Here is a 17915-nt window from a genome sequence, read left to right as displayed (position 1 = left end):
ACGCTTTTTGGGCTTTTCACACACACCGAAAAATAGTGTGCGTTTACGTTGAAAATCGTGTTTTTTTCCTTCAATTCACGTCACTTGGTATTTTATTCACCACGTCTGGGAGACAGTGTTGTGCACGCCAACTAAACAGTGTTGAAAAACGCTGACGAAAAAGAGCTGCCGAGTGCGCAACAACAGTATCAAACAAAACACTCTGGAGATAAACTAAAACAGCGCAATAATAATGGCCTACAACCAATAAAAAAGAATACAATAACACAAAACTTTGCTTCTGGGAGCAAAAACTGGAAAGTAACTGTTCTGCTCTAATATAAATCGTGTGTGTGCGGCGTGCTGCGTAGTCAACTGTGCACCCGCACGCTCGCGTCTGCGTCTGTATGGGTGCCACAAATCCCATGGACATGTAGCAGTTTTGTTGGATATCTTGTTTTCCCTATTTTCGAGCTATCTGTTTTGTCGAGCATTTTCATATCTTGTTTGGGGCTTTGCAGCCGTCTTACCTCTTTCTTCGCGCGGCGCTGCGTAGTATTAGCTGGGGGCGTGGCGAGGGGCGGCGCTGGCAGAGCCAAAAACGGCGAACGCGGCAAATAGAGGCGCTGCCACAGGCCGCTCAAGAGTTGCGTTAGCGACTGCCAGGAGAAATTCGCTTTCGCTTGCTGCACGCTGCTGCTGGGCATGAGTTTGTCCTTCGGGGAGGGTAGGTGCATGGGTTTTGTCCTGTTGTTTATACTTAAGTGCGAGTGTTTGCATGGGAATGTTCACCTTTTGGCGCCCTTTTTCGCTTCCGGCGCGCAGTACGCCTCTATCAGCTCGTTTGCGATGAAATTACCGCATTGCGGTGCTCGTTTGGCTGGGCTGCTCTTTTCAACAGCTCTTTTCAGCAGCCTGCTGTGCAACAAATATAATTAATACGCGGTTATTTGCAACGGATTAAATTGAATTGCACTTGGTTAGTGATGTGAGAAACATGAGCGACTCTTATCGATGTTTTGTTGATATCGATGTTAGGCAATGCAACCTTTAAGGGTCGTCATAGCACAGTGTTAGTAAGAGTAAGCAGTAGTTAAAGTTGCCACATAATGAAAATACAGGCGGGAAGTATTCAAATTTAAAATTAGCAACAGACGACTGATACAAAAGCGTTACAAAGCAAATAAATCAATTTTTAATTTTTGTAAATTTGACATTTTAAAATTAAAGAGTAATTGCGCGAGCACCAGCTGGCTGCCTCATATTCGGCACTGCGCCTGCGCTGCTTTGGCGCCCAATAAAAATACGGGTTCCGATTCATTCAATTGCATAACAATACGCGAGGAAAAATAACGGTATCGTTATCGTGTGCCCACGCTCAGTCAAATACTGACGTGCCTATCCCAACGGTCGTGTGCGCGGAATCACTTCCCCGAACTCTGCTTCCCGCGTTTTGTCGCTCTGGGAAAGAGTCAATCTAGCTGGGATATACTTCATTTTGTCCGAAAGAAGCCCACGGAAGCCGATGGAATGGCTTGAATACCGATAGACTATATAGTATGCCCCGCCCACGTAACATCTGCAAGCCGAATGGAGAAACCTGCTCATCGTAGCATCGGTCCAGGATTCTAGTCCCCGAAAAAACGTAATCCCTCTACATTTGCGAGTAGGATTCTGTACCAAAAACATTTGCGCGTTCCATGGCAGAAGTAAGTATTTTTATTGATTTTTTCCCGAGCCCGGGAGCTGATATTTGTGGCCTAATCCGAGACTCGCGTGAGTCGCATGGAATATTCAATTACACACACACACTGAGGAGTACAAATGGCGCAGGCCTTTTTGGGTCACGAGGCTGCTGTGCGAGTGTGTGTGTGTTGACATTGTCCTGGTCTCGTTTTCATTTTCCATTTCGCTTTCGCACGTGTTTTTTTGGCCAACACATACGTAACACATCGCATCTTGGCCAGCCGCATATAGACGATCCATAATTCATGACGTTTGCTTTCGCTTTCAGCTGGCCAGCTAGGGAACCGGAAACGGAAACGGCCACGCAACCGGAACCGGAACTGGAACAGTAATTATAACTTGAAGTGAGCCCGAAACCGTAACCGTTACCGTTACCGCTACCGATTTCGAAAACGATCGAAGGTATTAGCACGGCATGGACACCGCTGCCGCCGCCGCCGCTGCAGTCGCCGTTGACCTGAAACCCGATCAACAGCTGCTGGGCAGCTCCACAAAGGCCAGGATTGGAGGAGGAAATACTGGATGCGACTGCCTGGGCAGCACCGTGGAGACCATGTCGCTGACTCCGCCACCCACGCCGCCTACACGCGCCACTGATGGCCAAGTGGAAGCGTGTGGAGCTCCAGGCATCCCAAGTGCTCCCGCTGAGACCCACTCCCTGAACGGAATGAAAGGCAAGGAGGCGCCGGAAACAGCAACCGCAATAGCATCCACTGAACCCACTCAGCCGGATATGCCCGCCACATCATCAACGTCTTCCGCCAAAGCTTCCACCACGCCAACGTCTGCCTTGCTGGGATCAGGATCAGCAACAAGTTCGCTAGTCCCTGCAGCGGAGCATCCACCAACTGCAGCTTCATCGGGGCCTAGTAGCAGTGCCAGCAGCTCCAGCAGCAGCAGCAGCAGTTCCGGATCCGACGAGAATGTGGTCCAGCTGCTGCCCTGGCAGGACATGCCCACGTATCTACAGTTCAATCCCTACGTACTCCGTGGTTACAGACCACTGCAGACCTTCAAGGGATGCCTCCTCAGCCTGTTCTACTGGCACAACGAGACCATCAACATACTGACACATGGTGAGTTCCGTTTGCCCTCAACCTTCCACCTCCGCCCCTTTCCCACCCACCTGTCACCACTGGCTTAATTATCGATCCGCCGCGTCTAACTGCTCGTAACAATCACGGTCAAAGCCAAGTGGAGGCACGTAAATAGATTAGGTCGGAATTTGTAATGAACCTTGACTGAGGTTGGCTTGAGCATGAATAAGAAAGTTGCCAACTAAAGATAGCATTCACACCCAGCTGAACATGGATTTTTTTGATAACTTCCATTAGTGTAAGGTACAATTTTTACATTTTATTTACTTCACAGATTTTAAAATTTGAATTTCTTGACCAAGTCAACAAAATTTCTTCGCGCTTATTCGAAACTATAATTTAAATACCCTCAATACTAGAAAATCTAAATAGGTTTGGCTGATCAAGTTGAGGAATGACATTTCGGGTCAATCTAACTAGTACAGTATGCATTTCTCACTAGGGTTCATGGCGGATCCGACTGGGCAGTTGAACTCCTTCGAGAACTCGTCGAAGTTAGATAAAGATCCAATAACGCGGAACTTTCCTGGCATGTGCTGGTCGGTTGACACCTGAAGTGCCTTCACACTGGGATGTGCATCGTTGCACCAGCTCTGAGCAAAGCTGATGAAGAACAGTTGTTTGGCGGTGTATCGCAGATTGGGTAGGGTCTCCTTGGTCATATCCTGAGCCCCATTAGGAAGTGTCAGCTGGTTTTCGTACCATTGCCGGTAGGCGGTGTAGGCCAGTCGCATTCCGCCGTTGTCCGCAATGTTCTCCGACTGCGCGGTTGACTCCTTCAGCTGAATGCCATCGTAGACATACCTGCCGTACTGCTTGGTGAAGCATTCCCTCCGTTTCAGGAAGTTGCTGCTGGACTTCTCATCCCACCAATCCTTCGAGTTCCCCTTCTCGTCGAACTTCCGTCCGCTGTCGTCGAATCCGTGGATTAACTCGTGTCCAATTAGGGAGGCCAGGGTTCCGAACATAATAGCATTGGGGTAGACATCGGACCAAATGTAGAAGGGCTGTAGTAGGGCCACCGGGACCTTGATGGTGTTCTCTATCAGGATGTTGGCCGGGGTGTAACTGAGTTGGGAGCCCGCCTCAAACGGTTTGGCCGGCTTGTGGAGCATCTCCCGCATCTGTTTGGCCCCAAGTAGGCTTGTATATCGCACATTCTCCACGTAGTCGTCACTTTGCAGATTGAGTTCGGCAAACTCCTCGGTGAAGTTGTCATCTGAGTAGTTGTTGACCTCCAGCGTCATCGCCTGTAGCTTCGCCATAGCAAGGTTCCGTGTGGGTCGCTCGATCCAATTCAAGGCGGGACTGGAACGGAGTGTCTCGTTAAAGGTAGACTTCAATTGACGCCACATGTTGTCGATTTCTCTCGAGGATTTCTCGTTGTTGTAGCGACGATAGAACATGTTGTCCAGATTCTTGGCAAAGTACTTCTTGGTAAGGTCCACGCACGCCTGCTTCTGCTTCTCCTGCGAATCGGATGGCGTCTCCACAAACTCCCAGATCAGCCGGAAGAAAATATAGTTGGCTACAATGCGCTTGGGCGTACGCTTGATGACTTCGACCAAGTTTTGCTGATAACGTTTGTTATATTCGTAAATCTGGTCGGAAATGCGCTCTCCCATGCTCACAAACAGAAATCGGTCGATATCCAAGGTGGGGGAGTACCTTCTCTGGATTTCGTCCACTGTGAGTAACTGGGTCAATTCACCCAGATCTAGTCCTTCGCTATCGTCCACTAGTCCTTGAGCCAAATCCACCTCAAAGTCAATCAGTTCCTTGGCCGTTTTTTTGGCCAAATCCATCTGCACGCCCAGGGAACGCTGCAAGATGCGCTGGATATTATTACGATATTTCTGACGATATACTGCTGTTGCATCATCGACGTACATGGAACGCGCCTCCAGCGGGAAGTCCTGCTGACCCAGGTATATCCGGTTCCGTGTATTGCTGGCCAAGTCCTTATTCACCTCAATGCCGATAACAGGAGTTATTCCGTATCGGTAGGCCATGCGAGCAGTAGTATTCAGCCAGTCGAAGTCGTCCTCCTGCCAGGAGGATCCTTTGAGCAGCGGCATCGTTCCAAATTCTGCAATGAGCCGCTTCAGCTTTTCGCTGTACGTCGAGTTGAGCTCCTTGATCCGGAGACAGGACTCGTAGAAATGCTTCACCTTAATGTCTTCCGGAGTGTCGTAGGTATCGTGGGGTGTGTTGAGCATCTTCAGGATCTTTCGGTTAAGTCCTTTGGTCAGAGTCTCGAATACTCCAGTGGTGACCACTTGCATGCTCAAAGCCGAGTTGATGCGCTTATAATTGCCACAGGAGAATGCGTAGAAATCGTTGCATGGATCCGCCTTCTGGTCCATAAAGCCCTCGATCTCAGCGGTCTTCGCCTGACGCAGTAGTTCCTTCATGTAGGGCGTGTCCTGCTTGAGATCTTCCTCGCTGGTAGAAGCAGCCGAGACCATCGCACTTAGGACGTGACCAACAATGCAAATGCAGAGCAACTGCATCGCGTTGTGCTTCGCTTTAATTCCCATGATCGACTGTCGTGCCTGAGTTGATCTGATGAGTTCATCGCCATCCCCATTAAAGCCAAGCCGCTCCTCGGTTGTGGGTAAACAAAAGGCGACCCTGGGGTTATCGGGTGCTCTCTGACACAGTGCTCAGCTCAAACACTGAGTTCCTATTGCTCACTGCTGATTGCAAACAGCTTGCTAATTTTTATCAAATCATTTTTTTCTCGGAAGCATTATCATTCTCTATAGCTGTTATATTACAACTGAACTTAACTTGTCTACAATCTTTTTCTGTAGATATGCTTTGGTTGTATAATACTAGCGAAAACCTTTCATTTTATAAAATTAGATTCGGATCTGTTATACTTTTCCTTATTGGCTGATTTTTTACTCAGAAAGAAGTCAATGATTTTTTAATATAGCCTTTATTAAGCTGTTAAAGTAAATATGCTTTTAGCAAAGACTCTTTATATTGTTCTACTTCTACATGAATGATAGAATTGATGTCAAGGTAGTTGATTACTCTGCGATGACGTCCAGTTGATGTGTGTCTATTGTAAACCTCAAACAATATAAGCCCCAGCCGGCACGTTTCCGAATGGTGACGAAAACAGAATCTCCACATTTCGCTAAAAACATTGTAAATAGGCATATTTAAATTTTATTTGTTTAACATCACTTTATGAATTAAGGTTGAGGTATTGGATAAGAAAATATGGGATTAGGTCGGATATTAACCATTACTGAAGTGCTCATCCCTTCCAAAAACTTAGAAATCACAAAGAAAATAGTTAACAACGAATAAAATTGAAAAGTTGAACTGCTTAGTTATTACTATTATATACTCTAGTAAAGTTTGCATTTCTCGATGGGATTCATGGCGGATCCGGCGTGACAGTTGAACTCCTTTGAGAACTCCTCGAAGTTAGATAAAGTTCCAATAACGCGGAACTTTCCTGGCATGTGCTCGTCCGTTGATACCTGAAGGGCCTTCACCTTGGGATGTACATCGTTGCACCAGGTCTGAGCAAAGCTGATGAAGAACAGTTGTTTGGCAGTGTATCGCAGATTGGGCAGGGTCTCCTTGATCATATCCTGAGCCCCATTAGGAATTGTCAGCTGGTTTTCGTACCATTCCCGGTAGGCGGTGTAGGCTAGTCGCATTCCGCCGTTGTCCGCAATGTTCTCCGACTGCGCGGTTGACTCCTTCAGCTGAATGCCATCGTAGACATACCTGCCGTACTGCTTGGTGAAGCATTCCCTCCGTTTCAGGAAGTTGCTGCTGGACTTCTCATCCCACCAATCCTTCGAGTTCCCCTTCTCGTCGAACTTCCGCCCGCTGTCGTCGAATCCGTGGATCAGCTCGTGTCCAATTAGGTAGGCTAGGGTTCCGAACATAATCGCATTGGGGTAGACATCGGACCAAATGTAGAAGGGTTGTAGGAGGGAAACCGGAACCTTGATAGTGTTCTCCACCAGGACGTTGCTTGGGGTATAGCTCAAAAGTTCGCCCGCTTCCAGTGGTTTAGCCGGCTGGTGAAACAATTGGCGCATTTGTTTTGCTTGCATCATCTGAACCTGTCGCAAATTCTCCACGCAGTCCGTGCTTTGCAAATTTAGGTCCGCAAAGTCCTCGGTAAAGTTCTCCTTTGCGTAGTTGTTGACCTGCAGGGTCATAGCCTCCAGCTTAGCGATGGCAAGACTTCTAGTGGATGGCTCGATCCAATCTAGAGCCGGACTGGATAACAAGGTCTCCTTAAAGGCGGACTTCAATTGATGCCACATGTTGTCGATTTCTCTGGAGGATTTCTCGTTTTTGTAGCGGCGGTAGATCATGTTGTCCAGATTCTTGGCGAAGTACGTCTTGGTGAAGTCCACACAGGCCTCTGTCGGCTTTTCCGACAGTCCACTTGGTTTTTTTATAAACTCCCAGATCAGGCGAATGAATAAATAATTGGCTACAGTGCTCTTGGGCGTACGCTCGATCACCTCGACCAAATTTTTCTGATAACGCTTGTTGTATTCGTAGATCTTGTCGGAAATCTTCTCTCCCATGCTCACGAATATTAATTGGTCTGTGTCCAGGGTGGGGGCATATCTCTCACGCAAATCAGCGACAGTCAGAAGTTCCAGCAGGTCCCTTAGGTCCAGGTGCTCGTTTTTGTCCACCAGTCCATGGGCCAAGTCCACCTCGAAGTCAATCATTTCCTTGGCCGCTTTTCTTGCCAATTCGACCTCAACACCTAAGTATTCCTTCAAAATGAGCTGCACATTACTCTGATAATTTTGGCGGTAGATGGCCGTTTCGTTGTCCATATACATGGACCGTCTCTTCAGTGGGAACTCCTGCTGGTTTATGTAGATAATGTTTTTTTGGTTATTGGCGAAGTCCGTGGCGACTCCAACGCCTATAATGGACGTTATTCCGTATCGGTGGGCCATGCGAGCAGTAGTATTCAGCCAGTCGAAGTCGTCCTCCTGCCAGGAGGATCCTTCGAGCAGCGGCATCGTTCCAAATTCAGCAATGAGCCCCTTAAGCTTTTCGCTGTACGTCAAGTTGAGCTCCTTGATCCGGAGACAGGACTCGTAGAAATGCTTCACCTGAATGTCCTCCGGAGTGTCGTAGGTATCGTTGGGTGTGTTGAGCATCTTTACGATCTTTCGGTTGAGTCCATTAGTCAAAGTCTCGAATACTCCAGTACTCAATACCTGCATAGTCAAAGCCGAGTTGATGCGTTTGTAGTTGCCACAGGAGAATGAGTAGAAATCCTTGCAGGGATCCGCCTTCTGGTCCATAAAGCTCTCGATCTCAGCCGCTTTGGCTTGACGCAGTAGTTCCTTCATGTAGGGCGTGTCCTGGTTGAGCACATCCTCGCTTGTGGGGGCCGCTATAACCAGGGCACTGACAACGTGACCAGCAATCCAAATGCAGAGCAATTTCATCGTCATGTGCCTCTTTTAAAATGAAATATTTGAATAAACCAAGTAGTTAATAAGCTGCCGAAACAGGAATGGAGCGCTTAGGCTTATCGCTTTCTTTCTTATTATAACTTAGAGGTGGTATCCAAATCTTCGGTTCTTAGTATACATTTTAAAATGAGAATACCTCGTCGAAGTTCATGCCAAAACGGGAAACCCGTTTAAATGCAATGCACTCTTCTATAGTATATAATCGTAATGCTATCGACTGTAATAATATGCAATCCAAAGCAATTAACGGCCAATACTAGTTACTGACGTCATTAGGTGCCCATAGCATTCCACCCAATTATTACACTATAACGTGAGCTGTATTCCAATCACGCACTCCCCTCTAACTTGGGACAGAAACATGGGACCCACGACCAAGCGGGTGATAAGGAAGTGCTGGGGCAGCGCTTCCACCCCGTGCTGCACTGAAAGAAACTTCAAGCTCATACATTCAATAATATATGGCATATAAACCAATAGGCAAGATTTCTCAACCGGAAAATATATTCAAAATATCATATAATGGAATGGAATAATGCAGGACTGCGTTCAGATTTCTCTCAGTGCAGCTTAATCTCAATCTCAGTCGCAGAGAGTGGGTGCGGAAGTGCGTCTTGTCGAGCTGCCCGTTCAGTCGCTCTCGGAGTGTTCGCCATGGAGAACTTTGGTATCGCACGTGCCCTGCTCCAGCTACTGCTGCTCCATCTGGTGGGAAGTGGTCGAGGTCACCTGCTAACTGGTCAGGCGGCCATTGACCTGCGCATCCAGGCGCGGGAGCAGCTGATTTCGCAGTCCAATGACAGCGCCTATGTCCAGCGACTGATGCGTCTGTCCAAGTCAGCCGAGATGCGGAGCTATATGGAGCAGGACGCGGATGCCTGCGACAACTTCTACGACTACAGCTGCGGAAATTGGCCCCAGATCAATCCGGCCAACGATGCCTATCCCCGGGAGACGAACTTCGTGCAGCTGCTGCTCAAGGCCTATAGTCACAAGCAGCAGCGACTGATGGAGCAGCCGGCGAACGAGGAAACGGATGAGGTGGCCGTGCTCCGACTGAAGGAGTTTTATGCCAGTTGCCTGCTCTTCCGACAGGCGGCGGAGGATCTCTACAGACGTCAGTTGCAGGAAATTGTGGCTGAATTCGGACGCATGCCCGTCCTAAGCCTCCCGGGTCAGGAGTGGCCAGCCGAGGAGTTTGATTGGCTGGACACGGTGGCGCGAATAAAGCGGAAGTACGGCTTTGACATCCTTTTGCTATTTCAGCAGTCGGCGGATCACATATACGTGGGACAGCCGAAGCAGATTCGTCCGGAGGCCAACAGAAAGGGCGTTGCAGAAGACATAGCCAATCATCTCGAACGTCACTTGGGTGTGGATTCCAAAGTGGCCGTAACAACAGCAAGGGAAATCACAGAGTTTGAGCAAAAGATTGCCGCCATTATGGTGGATCGCCGAGTTGGAGTGATGTCCAAATTGTACACTCCAAGTGACGCGGACTACGTTGATGTCGCTAATCTCACCCAGTACGTGGAAACTGTCCTTGACCGGGAGTTGGAAGCCAACGAGTCCCTATACCAGCATGTGCCTGGTTATCTAATGAAATTAGATGAGCTAGTGACGGTGACACCACCCCACGTACTGGCTAACTACGTCTTCAATGAGCTTTTAAAGCACTTCTACTACGAGCGAGCGGAGTCCGTTGTGGAGCAGTGCGTCAGCCGCGTCAGGGATCTCTTTGCCGAGCTCCTTGACCACATGTTGTTCAAGCAGTATGGAGATGAAGGTACCCTTAAGGAAATAGATGTAGTCTGGCAGCAGTTACAGCGCGGCTTTAGAGGTATGTTAGAAAACTCTTCAGCGAATTGGTTGGTTCCGGAGACGAGGGAACAACTACTAGAGCAGCTGAATACAACCAGTCTGGTGATCAATGGATATGCCGAAGTCAATTTCACGCAGCGATATGAGGAACTGCACCTGAAACCTAGGGATTATCTTCACAATCTGAGGACCATACTTAACCATCAGAGTTTGAGGGTCAAGGTGAAGGCTCAGACATCGGTCACCTATGATCCTGTGGGAAAGAGAGTCCTGCTACCAGTTGCTCTGCTCCAACCGAACTTCCTGTGGTCCCGCTACTATCCAAAAGCAGTGTGGTATGGCAGTCTGGGCACCTTGCTGGCTCAGCAGTTGGCACACAGCCTGGAAGATGCATCCAAGTGGGATGCCAAGTCCTTTGCTGAGTACTCCAAAATGAAGTCCTGTTTCAAAGAGCAGTACGGAAGACTGCGGTTCAATGGTCAGTACTTGCCGGAGAGCGATCTGCAGGCGGAGAACATAGCCGACAATCTGGCCATTCAGGTGGCCTACCACGCCTACCGAAGGCTTTTGGACGAGCTGGACCCATCCTTCTTGGGCTCCGAGTCTTTGCCACAACTCAACCTTGGCTCCCGAAGACTGTTCTTCCTCAGCTTTGCCCAGTTGTGGTGCAATGATGCCAATGAACAGTTCCGGGACAAGCAATCCCTGTTTCTTGGAACTCCCAATGCCCTCCGCGTGCTGGGAGCACTATCGAACTTTAGAGCCTTTGGACGGGACTTTAACTGCGGGAGCGCTAGCAGAATGACCTCTCCCCAGAAGTGTCAGCTCTTCTCCGTAATCCTGGATTAGTTAGGACATCATTTAAAGTACTGTGAACTAAATTCTACCCATAATAAAAACTAACACTGAAAAGTTGGGTCATTGAATGGTTAATTCTCGACAATTAAAAATACACATATTGTCAACAGCAATTATCAGAGCGTCTACATAGCCATGACCGTCTATATGTTTCTACGCACTCTCATTGATAAAGCTACTTTGTTTACATTTCTAGACACATTCAGCATTAATTATATACTTGTATATGCCAGAACTACATTTTTGCCAATTCAAAGATGCTATTATATTTGTTTGTTTATTTTTCATGCATTTGAGCTTACCAGGTTAAGCAACATTAAAGCAAACTTAGTAAAATAACAAATGAATCAGTAGATGGCGCACTTGTACTCCGGATCCATGGGCGCCGATTGCGAGCAGTTGAAGACCCAGGGGAACTCCTGGAAATTGGACAGTGGTCCAATCACCCGGTACTTGCTGGGTGCGTGCCTGTCCGATTGACTCACCCAGGGCTGGAACAGAAACTGGACGTCGTCACACAACAATTGTGCGTATCCCAAGAAGAAAAGCTGGCGACTGTTGAAGGGCAGACCCTCCATGGTTTCTCGCTGAAGCACCTCCTCGGATTGCTGACCCAGCCACAACTCGTAGGCGGCGTAGGCCAACTTTAGGCCTCCACTATCCGCTATGTTCTCCGACTGATCCTTGCTCTCCGGCAGCTTTTTTCCACCGTATTGGTACTCGTGATACTGGGCCTGGAAGCACTTGCGCCGTTCCTCAAACTCGTAGCGGGATTTCAAGTCCCACCAGGGCGCCAGGTTACCAGACGCATCGTACTGCCTTCCATCGTCGTCGAAGCCGTGTAGCATCTCGTGGGCGAGGAGGTAGCCCAGAGTGGCGTACTTTAATGCCTCCGGATACTGGTCACCCCAGAAATATCGTGGCTGCAGCAGGGCCACCGGGATCGTGATGTTGTTCTCCTGAATGTTGTAGGCGGGAGTAAACCCGAGTAGCTCTGTGGCATCTACGGAGTCTGCCGGCTGATTAATCCTTGCCACAAATCTGATGCCCTTTGCAATGAGCAGCTGCTGAACATTTGGAACGTAATTGAGGCGATCGATGGACACCTCTCCATACACATTCTCAAAGTTCTCCTCGTCGTAGGAGTTGATGTTCAGCTGCATACGTTCTAGCTTTTCGATGGCCAACGTCCTGGTGGCATTGGATATCCAGTCCAATTTGTCTCCCGAAAGCCGATGCCTGAAGATTCCTTTGATCTGATCCCAGATCTTGTGAACTTCCGACTCCACGTCCGGGTTGCGATATCGCTTGTAAACTGCGTGCTCGGCGAGCTTTCCGAAGTACTTCTTTGTCGATTCGGTGCACCATTTAACCATGTCCTTGGGCTTGGCGTCCACCAGGAAGTCCTCGAGCAGCTTCCACAGAACGTAGTTTGCCTGTGTGGCCAGCGGTGTGCTTCGCATGGTAAGAAGTGCTTTGTCCAGGTACTCCTCGTCGTAGATGTACAACGACTTTGGTATGTTTTCCTCGCCGAGGATCAGGCCCAGGAATTCGGTGAAATTCAGATGGTCGCTGTACTTCTCTTGAAGATCGGCTACCGTATAGAGGGAGAGTGATTCCTGCAGAGTCGCTGCACCAGAGCCACCGGACGAGAAAGTTCTCTCCAACTCAGTGAGCTGCTCGGCCGTGTGTTTTGCAACGCTGGGACTCAGACCGAAATTTTGCTGCAGATCCATGGATGTGCGTACCTCCTCTATTAGATTCGTTAGGCGTGTGTTAATCGTCTTAAAATCTGGCTGACTTATGTACACGCGGTTCACCGATGTGTTCCGGATATCGTGCATGATCTCCAGGCCTAGGATGATCTGTTTTCCGTATTTGTGCTGTATCTGGGCCACTGTTCGCCACCAACTGAAGTCGGAGGAGTTCCACTGGGCCCCAACCATGGCCGGGAGTGCTCCGTACTCCCCGATGACGTTCTCCAGAGCCAACTTGTAGTGCACATCATCGCGGTGCACCAGATTGCAGGACATGTAGAAACGCTGCATCTTCTTTTCCAGATCGGATTGCAAGTCATTGGCGCGCAGCAGCCGCTGGAGGCGTCGATCGAATCCCTTGGATATTAATTGAAAGTTGTCGGTCATAACGTCGCCCAATAGCTGGGCGGGATTGTGGCGATGCCAGTTTCCACAGGCATGGGTGTAGAAGTCGTCGCAGGGCGAGACCTCTGGCTTCATCATTGTCTTCATTTCGGCCACTTTCGCTTGCACGATGATTTTCTTCGCGTAATCCGAAGTCAAGTCGTCGGCAAAGGGATTACCCGCATCCGATGGCTTGGTCATAGCTGGAACTATGGCCACCAAAAGGCAGAGCCACAACAGCCGACTCGTCATCATCACGCGCCTAATTAAACTCAACTAATTTTCAATTGTTCCCGATCGGTGGAGGCCACCTTATCAGCGGGATTTGTTTATACAATGCCCAGGGTGCGCTGGGGTAGGTCAACATGTTATCTCCCAGCTCTTATACAATCTCAACTGCACTCTTATATAATTCGCGCTCCAAACAAATACGCTTCGTACTAGTCAGGCTTATGTTGGAGTGCTGACCAATCTGAAATAATCTATCTAAATATTACGCTCTACTACCTCCGACTATGCGCATTGTATGTAAATATAAATAGGTGACATCATATCTTATAGTTTGACAGGCACCAAGCCCATACATTTTATGGTTCTAAAAGTTCACCTTCGTTAATCTTACCATTTTAGCCATACCCATCTTCTACATCCTGGCCATCGTGCCCGGACTGATGCCCTGGGACAGTGGCTACAAGTTCCTGTCCTTCTGCCACGTCTTCGGATCGGTGGCTCCCTGGTGCGGCAGCTTCGTCTACCACCTGTTCATGAACATCGAGAAGGGCGAGAACGTCTACTACACGCTGCTCAAATTGGACATGGTCGGGATCTGGGTGAGCCAAAGCTTTGGTGAGTACGAACGCGATGATAATGCTTGAGAAGGGGAACTATTTTATTCAGTACATATACAAGCGCGTAATCAGCTAGACAGGGGAAATCTCAATACATCAGGCACTTGTTTGGGGGATTCATCTTGGTCGTGTTGCTGCACTGGAATGCCTCGGCGAAGGCTGGGCTGTTGATAATCATGGCGAATACCCTGGCCTCATACGGCGGATGGAAATTGTTTCGCCCGAAGTTCGCTCGTCTTTCTGGATAGATATCCGAGCACATGAACTGAGCTGCGCTGAGGAAGAAAAGCTGATCCGGCGACTGCGTCATGTGCGGCAGGGATTCCGTTTCCTCCATCTCTACGTGATCCAACCATTTCCAGTACGCCGACTGCGCAATGCGAATACCCACATTATCCGCTATACTCTCAGCTTGCGACTTCAATCTTCGCAATCGCAAGTTGCCGTACCGCATCCCACTAAACTGGTCCGCCAGGCAATTTTTGACCAGCTCAAACCCCACCTTGCTCTGGCTGCTCCAGTTGTCGTTGAGGTTTCCCCTGCTGTCGTAGAGCCGATTCAGATCATCGAAACCGTGGGCCATCTCGTGAGCCAGGGTGAAACCTAAAGTGCCGTACTTAAGGGCAGCCGGATAAACTTCGTCCCAGAGATAGCGGTGCTGCATATAACTGACCGGTAGCACCACCAGATTTGTTTCCGTCTCGTAGATAGGAGTATCGGTTACACCGTGGTAGTAGTATACGCTTCTGGACTCCCGCAAAAGATCAGTTCGGAGAATTCTGGCCTTTACCTCCAGCAGGCGTTGGATATTGCCGTAATAATCGGCGGAGCTGACTACCAGATCGCCGTACTGCTCCTCGAAGTTGACCGCCTGACCGCCGGCTATCTCGAAGGACATACCATTGAGTTTTTCTAGTAACTCCTCACGCGTCTGCTTCTCCAGCCATTCGATGTCCGGGGAACTGAGCATTTGCTGGAAGGAGGACTTCAGCTCCACCCACAGACTCCTCATCTCGTTGGCTATGTAGGGATTTTGCTGCTCTAATGAGTGGTACACCATATGGTCCACCACATCGGGAAATAGCTCGGTGATCCGCTCGTGACAGATTACTTTCTGTTGATCCTCATTCGCCGTGATCTCAAAGTCGGTCAACAGACTGGACAGCATATAGTTGGCCACCACATGGTTAGGGGTGCTCAGCAGGATCTTCTTCACCTGGAAAAGGTAGCTAGGCACTGATTCGAAAACCGGAAGATTGTATTCGGTACCCAACCAGGAGGTCACAAAGCGAGTCACGTTTAGAATCGGTCCGTAAGCATCGCTCATGTTGGACAGCATGGTCAGATGGCGCATCAGTCGCGGATCACGGTTCATTCTATGGTCAAAAGCACTGCGCGATAGTTCCGATTCCAGTTCTATTATCTCCTCAGCAGTCTTTCCAGCTAGCTCCTCCGTCAGACCCAGGAGATTCCGCAGACGCATCTTCAGCGCATACTTCTTCCACAGACTGGCAAACTCATCGCTCTCAGCGAGATCGAGCCTTTGGCCCAACTGAAGGCGTTTAATCTGGGAGTTTAAGTGATCCGGAACCACATAGACGCCCAGTAGAGTCAACTTTCCGTAGCGTCGGAGCAACTGAGCCATCATCTCAATGGCGTCGAAGCCGACGTAGTCCCAGGACTTGCCCTCCACCGCCGGCATTCCGCCAAACTCCCTTAGAACACTGAGCAGATGGGATCGCTGTTTCGTCCTCAATGCCGCTGTGTCCAGGCAGGACTCGTAGAAATACTTCACGCGCACCTCCATCGGTCGATCTGTACTTATCCGGGGCTCGTTGAGCACCTGCCCCACCCGACGCAGATAATTGGCAAACATAAGCTGCCGGATATTGGTGTCTTTTTGCGATGTTGCCGCATTTATTGTGGCATAATTTCCACAGGCATAGCCATAGAAATCGTCGCAGGGACTCACAGAGGTGTCCATAAAGGAGCGCATCTCCGCCGACTTGGCGATACGCATGATCTGCTGACCCAGGGGCGTCGTTAGCTCCTTGAAGACTCCACCCTGGATGGCCGATGAACCGACGGCCAAGGCGACAAAGATTAGGCAGGCGGAAGCTGGGAGGCGTTCCATCGCGATCGAGCTTTGTTTTTCGACTGGACCGCCTTATCGGCGGGCAGACTGCGTGTGCTAACAATCTCTTCCGCTCTCCGGTTTCTATTTCCAGGTGCCCTGCCCCTGGTCACAGCCACCACTCTGTGCTTCCCCCCCGTGCTCAAGTGGCTCATCATTGTTTCCTACTGCGTGCTCTCGCTGTGGGGCCTCTACAAGGTGAGTGTCAGAGGCAGTTGATGCGAATCCTCTCTAATCGATCCGCAATCCCCGACAGGCTCTAACTGCCAGCTCACCCTGGCAGCGTCGCTTGTGCTTCGCCCTGCCCTTCGCCATGCGCTCGATCCTGACCTTCCTGCGCATCCGTGGAATGGTGGGCGGCAGTCACATGGCCCTTTCCCATGTCTACCTGCAGGTGCGTATGTCCAGGCTTTCCAATTGACTAACTGCTATTTTCTATAACTGTACGTTTTTGGCTGGCCTCTCTCGGTGCGCATAGGTTAAAGTTGTAAGTCACATTTTCATACATATGTACATTCGAGTAATTGGACAGAGCCGCTTAGCACTTTTCCTAGCGGACACAAGACACCAATCCGCTTCCGAATACCGCTCGCTAATTTGCCCATTAACCCTCTGTTCCAGGACGGCGTCTCCATACTGGGCGGTGCAATTGGAGCGATGCGAATCCCGGAGAAGTGGTTCCCCGGAGTGGTGGACTACTATCTGAACTCCCACAACATAATGCACGTGCTGGTCGTCGTGGCCGTTTACTCCATGCACAAGGTGGGTTAGATACTCCAGGGATGAAGGCTGGTATTCATATTTAAAATATATTATATCATATTACTTAGGCTACCATCAAGGACTTCGAGTGGATGTCGACGCAGACTTGCCACACCGCCGCCAACGCCACGGAGCAGGCTCTAGGTCACGTGGAGCTTTGACCCGCTTATTGGCTGCTGCCGCTGGTGCTGCTGCCCTTGCCGTGGATAATCCTGGCCAGGCGGCGGGCCCGGACGCACTTGATCCGCGCCCTGATCGCGCCCATCGCCTGGCGGAGGCGGCGAGACCAAGTCCCCGCATGAGACCAGACGGAGATCCATCGATGCAGTGGAGCGAGGACGAACGCTACTTGAATATACCGTGTATAAGAGAGCGAAGATGATGTAGTAACAATATACATATGTATATCTAGGTGTAGGTATAGGCCATACATATATGAACTGTATGTGTGTATTTACATATAGTACTTACTTCGACTGTGGTATTAAGCATTAAGGTTATATTATTACTGGGACAAGACGAGACGAACGACAGGATGGCCGGATGATAGGATGACAGGATGGCAGGATAGTTCGGAACCAAGTCTTCGGATTTTCACGCTAATCTCTTGGGTATTCAGTTGCAATACGGCTGCGCAATGGATAGCGAGTAATTGATAATGATACATGAATAATAATTAATGAATTAATTGTAACGATGATTTGAATGATGTTGATACACATGTACCTCATTGTGCTTACGACAACACATCTTATTTTCAAATACTCGTACGTACAACTTTGTACCTCGTCGAAAAAACTACAATAAGAACACCTATAAGCTAATCTCTTCCTAGTTGAACTTTTTAGATATGCAATTTGTTAATTTTGGCAAGCTAGCGATCTAGTGGTAGTGTAAGCCTAGTTAAAGCTCCAATCTGTGCATAGTTGTGAACAAAACTCAACCACTCATTTCTTGCTGATGAGTGCCAGTAGTTAGAAACCCGAATTGAAGTTGGACAAGTGTGAAAACCAATACAGTCAGTCTCCTGGCAAATCGCT

At 49.1% G+C, this 17915-nt stretch overlaps 7 protein-coding genes across 8 annotated transcripts in view; 2 read left to right on the top strand and 5 right to left on the bottom strand.

The window, feature by feature from the left end:
• LOC6612625 (serine/threonine-protein kinase Doa) overlaps positions 1-888 on the bottom strand; it is a 34414-nt gene extending 33526 nt beyond the window's left edge. The window contains exon 1 of the mRNA XM_032722828.1: positions 510-888. Coding sequence (XP_032578719.1) covers positions 510-716 — 207 coding nt within the window. The 5' untranslated portion in view covers positions 717-888. The remainder of the gene's footprint in view (positions 1-509) is intronic.
• A 467-nt stretch (positions 889-1355) lies between these two features.
• On the top strand, positions 1356-17136 carry LOC6612618 (progestin and adipoQ receptor family member 4). 2 transcript variants are annotated; one of them, XM_032722833.1, is made up of 8 exons: positions 1357-1688; positions 1994-2801; positions 13762-13977; positions 16208-16311; positions 16370-16507; positions 16592-16600; positions 16735-16875; positions 16944-17136. In XM_032722833.1, exons 2-8 carry the CDS (start codon positions 2141-2143, stop codon positions 17034-17036), a joined length of 1362 nt encoding a protein of 453 aa, XP_032578724.1. In that variant the 5' UTR covers positions 1357-1688; positions 1994-2140; the 3' UTR covers positions 17037-17136. The 2 variants fall into 2 exon arrangements, with proteins under 2 accessions (XP_032578725.1, XP_032578724.1); XM_032722834.1 differs by lacking the exon at positions 16592-16600 and having other exon boundaries at positions 1356-1688.
• Positions 3062-5377, bottom strand: LOC6612622 (neprilysin-4). Its single transcript, XM_002037090.2, has one exon. The coding sequence runs from the start codon at positions 5360-5362 to the stop codon at positions 3239-3241; it is 2124 nt and encodes a 707-aa protein (XP_002037126.2). The 5' UTR covers positions 5363-5377; the 3' UTR covers positions 3062-3238.
• Positions 5983-8295, bottom strand: LOC6612621 (neprilysin-4). The gene is made up of 2 exons (XM_032722831.1): positions 8051-8295; positions 5983-7999 (listed from the first exon to the last, which is right to left on the bottom strand). The coding sequence occupies exons 1-2, from the start codon at positions 8288-8290 to the stop codon at positions 6188-6190; spliced, it is 2052 nt and encodes a 683-aa protein (XP_032578722.1). The 5' UTR covers positions 8291-8295; the 3' UTR covers positions 5983-6187.
• On the top strand, positions 8943-11065 carry LOC116801706 (neprilysin-4). The gene has a single exon (XM_032722830.1). It carries the CDS (start codon positions 8966-8968, stop codon positions 10979-10981), a length of 2016 nt encoding a protein of 671 aa, XP_032578721.1. The 5' UTR covers positions 8943-8965; the 3' UTR covers positions 10982-11065.
• On the bottom strand, positions 11231-13401 carry LOC6612620 (neprilysin-1). Its single transcript, XM_002037088.2, has one exon. The coding sequence runs from the start codon at positions 13384-13386 to the stop codon at positions 11338-11340; it is 2049 nt and encodes a 682-aa protein (XP_002037124.1). The 5' UTR covers positions 13387-13401; the 3' UTR covers positions 11231-11337.
• On the bottom strand, positions 13997-16142 carry LOC6612619 (neprilysin-1). Its single transcript, XM_032722832.1, has one exon. It carries the CDS (start codon positions 16111-16113, stop codon positions 14068-14070), a length of 2046 nt encoding a protein of 681 aa, XP_032578723.1. The 5' UTR covers positions 16114-16142; the 3' UTR covers positions 13997-14067.
• Positions 17137-17915: the final 779 nt, after the last annotated feature.

Source organism: Drosophila sechellia, chromosome 3R (assembly GCF_004382195.2).
Source record: "Drosophila sechellia strain sech25 chromosome 3R, ASM438219v1, whole genome shotgun sequence".
Classification (NCBI taxonomy): domain Eukaryota; kingdom Metazoa; phylum Arthropoda; class Insecta; order Diptera; family Drosophilidae; genus Drosophila; species Drosophila sechellia.
This window is presented reverse-complemented; position numbering and strand designations above follow the sequence as displayed.